Here is a 7,170-nt window from a genome sequence, read left to right on the forward strand (position 1 = left end):
GTCGGGAGTGAGGCCTCAGGGCCCCCCCTGCGAGGCCAGGGGCCTCGATGGTCAGAGGCCCGGGGGGGGGCGGTAATGCTGGTCCTCTGAGTTCCCCATGTGCCGTGTGTGTGCGCGCCGCGTGTGTGTGCGCGTGGTGGTCCACTGGCTCCTCCCCGCAGGGTGACACCTGCTCATCAGGGAAGTCTGGTGGCCCATCTGCCGGCCCCGCCTTCACCCGGCGCCTGCCCAGGACACACAGACCACAGCACCGGGTGTCAGGTCTCCTGCTGGTCTTTATTCAAGAGCTGGGATGGGAACGCGAGGAGGCAGGTGTTGGTCTCGCGCCGGCGACCCGGCGGCCCCGGGCGGCTGCCTGGCGACCAGGTCTGAGGTATTTCACGGCCGGGGTGTGCCTCTCGTGCAGCGCGGCCGCCGGGCCAGGTGCCAGTCTCTGCGCGGAGGTCGCCGGCGGCGGGGCTCAGGGGGCTCGGAGGCGTCAGACGCAGTTGTCGGGGACGCACGGGGCCTCCTCCTCCAGCCCCGGGCAGGGCGCCCCGTGGTTGGCGGGCCGCGCACGGACGTAGCGCGTCCTGCTCTTGGCCCCGGGCCGCCCGCACGGGCCTGCGCACAGCCCCCAGGACGACCACAGCGACACCTCGCAGTCCAGCGGCGTCTCCGGAGCTGGGGGCGCAAGGAGGACGGTGAGCGAGGCGGGGCTGCGGGAGAGGAAGGGGGTCCTCGCCCGACACCGCCTCCGAACTTGGCCGGGAAACTCCTGATTTTATCATTGCGCTTTCCGGCCACCTCCAGGGCGACGCCACCAAGCACACCCCCGAAAAGCCACCCCCGAGCGACTGGGTGAAGGTTTCCGCCCTGAGAGCCCGATGCCGGCTGGATCCCCGCTCTCCGGGGTGCGGGGCGTGGGGCTGGGGGAGAGCGGAGATCCTGTCGTGAAACGTTCTCTGACGTGGGCACAGACCGGCAGGGTCTCCACCGCTGCGCTGCTGTTCCAGGTGCGGACCCTTCGGGAGGCTGGCCACACTGGGGCCGCGGCCCCCCTCGCTCGCCCGGCACCTGCGCACCGCTCGCCCCTCCCCCGCGGGCGGCACCGCCCCCACCGACCCGCTGCCAGGAGGGCACACAGGGGTCAGCGGGGACACCGGGCGGGGCCTGGGGCCTCTCCGACTCACTCTGGGCTGTGGAAGTGTGAAAGGCTTTCAGTTGAAAATGCTGGGCACGAGTTAACTCTTCAGTTTGGAGTCGAATGAACCAAATCCCAAATCTCTCAGAACCAGCGTCCCAACCAAATGCTCCCATCCTGCTTTTGAAGCCGCTCGGAGACGCGGGTTCACGCAGCCCCGGCGGCGCTGCCCCGCCCTCTGAGCACCGGCAGCCTCTCCCGGTTTGACCCGTCCTCACACTCCACGCGGCCACGCAACCCAGCTCTGTGGCCTGGCGACGGGCGCTCTGCGTGGGGCGGGCCGGCGGCGCAGGGCTGAGCCCTGGACCAAGGGCCCTGGGGGCGGGGCGCACGCGGGGGCGGGGCTGCCCCTGTGAAAGCAGCGGGTGTCACTTCACAGGCGTTCCCCCTGGGGCGGGCACTGGCCTTCGAGGGTTATTTAGGGTGAGAGGTAAGAGCTGGAGCGGGAGCTCAGGACCAGGTGATGTCCGAGCAAGTCCCGACTGACCCCCAAACCCAAGTGCTGCTCCTGCTCCGGCGCAGCCAGTGGTGAACGTCGCGGCTGCCCGCCAGCCCGAGCGCCTGCAACCCAGGAGCACGCATGTGAAGCGGGGCTGGGGGGTGGCCGTGGGCGCTACGGAGGGGTGGGAGCTGGGCTCACCTGGCAGGCTGTCGGCGACCTCGTTGCCCCCGCCCCCGAAGGCCGGGGCGGGCGGGAAGGCCCTGGGGCTGTGCGGGAGCCGCGCCAGGGTCACCGTAGCGATGGGAGGCAAAGACTTAAGCCGCGGGTAGTAGAAGGAGTTCGCGGGGTGGCTGGGAGAGGAGGCCGTGATCTGCAGGAGGGGCCCGGCCCGGAGATGGGTCAGGAAGGGCCAGCCCCGCCCCCTCACTGTCCTCCCGGGGAGCGCCGCCCAGAGAGCTGCCATCCCCTCACCTCGGTCACCGTGTCCTGCGGGACGGTCGCGAACTTGGGGGATGAGAAGGTGAAGCCGCTGTCGGTCCCGGCATCGTAAGGGTGGAGGTCCACCACCACCTGCTCCCTCCAGCGGCCCCCGTCACACAGGTCCAGGCTGTCGATGCCCACGAACCAGTCGGGGCTGGGGACGATGCGGACCACGAAGGACACCTGGGGGCCGAGGGCTCAGCGGCAGCCCCCGCGCCCCCCTCCTGCCCGCCCGCCCACCGTCCACGCCGCCCCACTCACGAGCGAGTGCCTGGAGTGGGCCTCAAACTCCGCGGACGTCTGCCCGGTGCCGCTGGGCACGGCTGGGGCCGAGAACACGCCATGCACGCTCTGCAGCTTCTCCCCGGCAGCTTCCATCTCCCGCATCAGTGCCCAGGCCTCGCTGCGCTCCGCGAAGTCCCTCAGCCCATTGCTCACATACTGGCCCTTCCTCCACAGGCTGTAGTCGGGGCTGTGCGCTGCCCCTGCGCACCACCACCACCCACCCGTGTAAGCATCACCCCTGGGCACCGTCCCGCCCCTCGTGGGGCCGGGCGGGATGTCCCGCAGGTGGCCTCACACTGCCCGGCGCCTCGCGGGTAGGACGGGCAGCCGGCCGGCCCTTCCCATGACCCAGGCCACCCTGCCCCGCGACGTCCCCGAAGCCCAGGACGCTGCTGCTGGCACACAGTAGGCACTCAGCCAGGAGCTCCTGCACTGAAGTGAATTGGGTGAGGTCCCCTCCACGCTGTGAAGTGCGGGGCCACGGTCAGATGACCGTACCCTCCCGAGCAGTGGGGGTCACCGCCAGGCCCGCCGGGCACGGGACGGCAGGGACTGCACTCACCCAGCAGGGATGACCACTGCGCGGGTGGGCGGAACAGCGGGTACTGCTTGGGGAAGGATGCCTGGCTCCACTTGCCCGTGAAGGTGATGCTGTACTTGGCCAGGGGCTGGGCCGTGCACATGGACTCTCCCCCCAGCGGCTGGCCGGCCGAGCAGCCAAGTGTGGCCAGGAGGAGGGCCCAGAGGGCTCCGCCCCAGGGGGCAGCCGGACTCGGGGTTCCCATCACCTACGAGAAGGGGGGCCACATTCTGCACCGCTGGTCCCCGATGCCCTGCGCACGGCCCCTGGTTACAGGTCCCCGAGGACGCCGGGCACCTCCCTCCACGTTCCCTCTCCAGGCTCCAGCTGGGCCTCACCCCGTGGCTGGAAAGCCAAGCCGTGTTGGGTTACAGGAACCCAAGGTGCCTGGCCGGTTACACCTGGCACGGAGCTCACAGCCAGCTCAGCGCCCTGCGGCTTTCCTGGGGGAAACACCTCTGGCGCTGCCGTCTGAGGGAACCCCGGGAACCAGGAGGGTCGCCGTGCCCCGGACTAGATGGGCCTCCCTCTTGGGGTGCTGCCCCTCTTGGGGTGCTGCGGGTTTCTGGGCGGGGGCAGCGCCAGGAGGCCAGTGCGGCTGCGGGGCTGGGGCCAGCGCACGCAGTACTCACCCAGCAAGAGCGACTGGAGGCTGTGGGCAGCCGAACGTCCCAGCAAGAGCCCAGAGCTCCAATTTATGCTGCAGACGCGGCACCCAGCCGGCCAATGAGGCCCCAGGTCCGCCACCGTGGCCGCCGGAGAGGAGCGGCAGATAGGACGCGGGGAGAGGGAGAGAAAGGGACCTCAGTGCTGGAGCTGGCCTGGCCGCCCGCCTGCTCTGACGCGAGCAGATGCTGCTTCAGCGCTGAGGTCACTCCTCCCTTGGGCGCCGGCCACTCGCCGCACCCCTTCCTTTGTCTTTTCCTCCCGCCACCCCTCTCCCCCCAGTTCTCTCCTTTCCCATCAGGCCCTCCCTGGTGTCTCCCCGGAGGGGGTGCCAAAGCCAGCAGCTGGGAAGAGAACTGGGCCAGGGCCGCCAGCGTGCACTGCCCGCAGGGCAGGTTGGGACGTGGGGGCCACAGTCAGGCCTGACATCTGTCCGTCTGTCCGAGTGCTGGGGGTGGGCGGGGAAGCAGGGGTCCTGGGTTCAGCGGACACAGCTGCCTTCTTCCCGCGTGCAGAGCTGCATGGGGGAGCCACGCTGTCCACGCCGTGGCCAGGGCATCTGGACCGTCCCCCCGAGGGGAGTCCAAGCCATGAGGCCGCCTTCCCCAAGGGCCAGGAGGTGACCCCGGGCCCCCCAACTTCCCTGCATGGGGAAGAGCTCCAAGGATGCCTGGCATACGGAAGAAGATGCCAGCGGATTCTTATCTCTGCTCCCTGTCAGGAGAACATTTCCAGAACCCTCATCACGGGGCCTGGGAGCCGGGAAGGACAAGGACAGTGGGGTGGTCTGGCTTGTAAGAACCGCCCAGGGAGCTTTAAAGCTTAAAAGGAAGCATTCGGAGTTTTGAAACCGCGTTAATGTTTTACACGTTCCAAAAAAGAGAGAGAAAAATAAACAGAACCCACAAGAATAGAACGCAAACAAAAACAAATGACCTAACCGCATTTCAAGTAAACAACACAACCGCCGGGAAGCGGCTGTGAGCACCGCGTTCAGACTGCGGGTCCTCAGGCTCCCGGCAGAGCCCAACGCAGTGGTTCTCAAACACTTTGATCTCGGGACCCCTTACACTCTGAACAGTCACTGAGACCCACAAGGAGCTTCTGTTTGTGTGGGTGACATCCATCGATCTCACCGTGTTTGAGATCCTAATGGAAATGCTTGGAATACTTATCAATTCACTTAGAAATAACAAAACTAAACCTACTGCACATTAACATAAATAGCAATGCTTTATGAAAAACAACTCTTTTTCAAAAAGAAAACCTTTGTGAAAAAAGCAGGGAGTGCAGATCTTTTTCTGTCTGGCTTCCTGGGAGACGTGGGACGGTCACCGCCACCCCGCAGTCGCTCCGAGGTGCGTGTCATGCTAGTTGGCATCCGCGCAGAAAGGCCAGCCGTGCAGGGACGCAGCTGGAGCTCGGAAGGCTCGTCACACGTGGATGTGCCACGTGGCCTCTGGGGACGTCCCCACACCCGCGCGAGCGCCAGCAGAACAGGCAGGGGTGTCTTTGCTCACACCGTGTCCTTGGAGAAGTGGCTGATCCGGGTTTGAGGAGAGAAAGTGGGAGGTGGGCCTGGGCCATTTCGTGCCAGGAAGCGAGGACGTGCTTGCGCAGCCCTGGCCCGCCGTCCAGTGGCCGCGGGGGCCTCAGGGCTCGCCCCATTTTACAGGAGGCTCCCCTCCTACGCCTCACACCCACAGCTCTGCCCTCCCGGGGCCCCACCTCGACGTGCGGCCAGTGCGGACTGAAGGCTGGCCCTTCTGTTTGCTCAGGGCTCCCCTGGGAGGGGCCCGGGGGAGGGTGAACAGGGAGGTACTTGCTTTGGTGTTGGAGTGACCCTGAGAGCATGCCTGAGGAGTCCTTGGGACGCAGCGGGGCACGGGGTGCCCTGCTCAGAGAGGGATGCAGACGGAGCCTTGGGAACCGGCGGCCTGTGGCCCCTTGGCCTGGGCTGGGTCTCCGGCGGGGCAGCCTGGCCAGTCGGGGTCAGCTTACACTCTGAGCCCCGGGCTCCTCCACCAGCCAGGATGCGGTGCCCCGTCCGTCACAGGCACCAGGTGAGGCGGCATCTGAGCAGCACTTGACGGCAGGCTCCTCTGCACACAGGTGCCCCCCGCCGGGTAAAGTCATCCCTTTGCAAACGCATGTCCGGCACCTCCTGGGTCTCAGCGCCGGGCACACGGGAGTGACCCCAACGGACAGAAGCCCTGCTCCCCAAGGCTGTGGGGCTGGGGACCTGGGTGCATCTGTGGGTGGAATTCTGTTCTTCGGCGACTGCATGGTTCTTTGGCCGACACTGAGGCCAGGGTCCCCTCCCGTAAGTCAGTCTATGGTCAGTCACCCCGAGGTGGCTTCGGGGGACCGAGGCTCAGGGTTGTGCTGTGGCCAGGCCTCTGCAGACTCCACACTCGCTGACTGCTGCCCCTCCCCACTTGCCCCAGTGGCAGAGCCCTGTCCAAGCCCCGCTTCCCAGGCCTGCCTACATCCTCCGCCCACCCACGACTCCGATGGCTGCACCGGGCACCCTGACCCCAGACCCCCCCCCCCCAGGGCCACTGTAGCTCAAATGAGTGCACAGCGCAGGGCGAGCCGCTGACACTGTCCTCCCAGGGGCTGGCGGTTCTCAAAGGTGTCGTCTAGCTGATTGTTGCCTGTGGTGGACTTGGGGCGGGGTCTGGGCCGCCCCAACTGGCCCCGGTGGGGCGTGGAGTTAGCAGGAGTCCCTGTGTGAGCCGCTGAGGCTGGGCCAGGCACACGGGATGCTGGGGACGCAGTGGTCATGTCCGTGCCCCGGGCTGGGGCCCTGCCACGGCCCAGGACCCAAGGGGCCTGAAGGGCATTGGGCTCCGGCGGGACCTTCCATTTGTATCCTGGCCAAGGGGCTCTTGAGGCCGGGGTAACAAGGGCTCTTTCAGGTGGGGCCCTGGGTGTGGGGACGCCCATCTCCTTGGGAGCACCCAGGCCTGGCGTGGAATCTGGCTCCTCAGGGGCCGGCTGCCAGGCACACGCTTGTTGCTGGTCTGTCCCCTCACCAGACGTTGACCGAGGGCCAAGTTCCTGCCAGACGCCACAGCCCGCACACGGGCTTCCCATCCCCGAGGCTGAGCCCTCCCAGCACCCTGCTGGCCCCTTGCCCGCCCACCCTCCTGTCCCAGCACCTCCTCCCCGTGTGCCCCAGGGCCTTTGCACTGCGGCTCCCTCTATCTGGACAGCTCTTTCCCGGCCGGCCTCTTCCCGTCTCAGGTCCCAGGGAGAGCCCCTCCTGACAGGGCCCCGGAAGGCCTGGCCGGCCCTGCCTTGTTTGCAGTCTTGGCTCCTCCAGAGAAGTAAGTCTGCCCGAGCAGACAGGGATTTGCCCCGGGAGTCCTGCAGCCCAGAGTCTGAGGAAGGCAGCTGTGAGCAGCTGCCCACCTGCCCGGAGACCTCGCTCCCTCCCTCCTTCTCACCTCACTCCATCCTGGGTGCAGGTCTCTTAGCACTTCCGATTGGTGGGGCCTGAGTCAGGTCAGGGAACCCTGGGTCCGGGAG

At 67.1% G+C, this 7,170-nt stretch overlaps 1 protein-coding gene across 3 annotated transcripts; it reads right to left on the reverse strand.

Moving 5' to 3' along the window:
* Positions 1-269: 269 nt before the first annotated feature.
* Positions 270-3,928, reverse strand: SPON2 (spondin 2). Of its 3 annotated transcripts, XM_030876650.3 has the most exons (6): positions 3,603-3,915; positions 2,953-3,178; positions 2,367-2,590; positions 2,097-2,288; positions 1,824-1,995; positions 270-663 (listed from the first exon to the last, which is right to left on the reverse strand). In XM_030876650.3, exons 2-6 carry the CDS (start codon positions 3,173-3,175, stop codon positions 479-481), a joined length of 996 nt encoding a protein of 331 aa, XP_030732510.1. In that variant the 5' UTR covers positions 3,176-3,178; positions 3,603-3,915; the 3' UTR covers positions 270-478. The 3 variants fall into 3 exon arrangements, with proteins under 3 accessions (XP_030732510.1, XP_060154705.1, XP_060154704.1); XM_060298722.2 differs by having other exon boundaries at positions 520-1,995; positions 2,097-2,129; positions 3,603-3,928; XM_060298721.2 differs by having other exon boundaries at positions 520-1,995; positions 3,603-3,918.
* Between the last annotated feature and the right edge of the window lie 3,242 nt (positions 3,929-7,170).

Source organism: Globicephala melas, chromosome 5 (assembly GCF_963455315.2).
Source record: "Globicephala melas chromosome 5, mGloMel1.2, whole genome shotgun sequence".
Lineage (NCBI taxonomy): Eukaryota > Metazoa > Chordata > Mammalia > Artiodactyla > Delphinidae > Globicephala > Globicephala melas.

Excerpts from the sequence above, each read along its gene's own strand:
- SPON2 (XM_060298721.2), bottom strand. The coding sequence starts at position 3,175 with ATGGGAACCCCGAGTCCGGCTGCCCCCTGGGGCGGAGCCCTCTGGGCC. Across the intron at positions 2,591-2,952 it reads GCAGTGGTCATCCCTGCTGG|GGGCAGCGCACAGCCCCGAC; the intron begins GTGAGTGCAGTC and ends GGTGGTGCGCAG. Across the intron at positions 1,996-2,096 it reads CGCAGGACACGGTGACCGAG|ATCACGGCCTCCTCTCCCAG; the intron begins GTGAGGGGATGG and ends CCCCTCCTGCAG.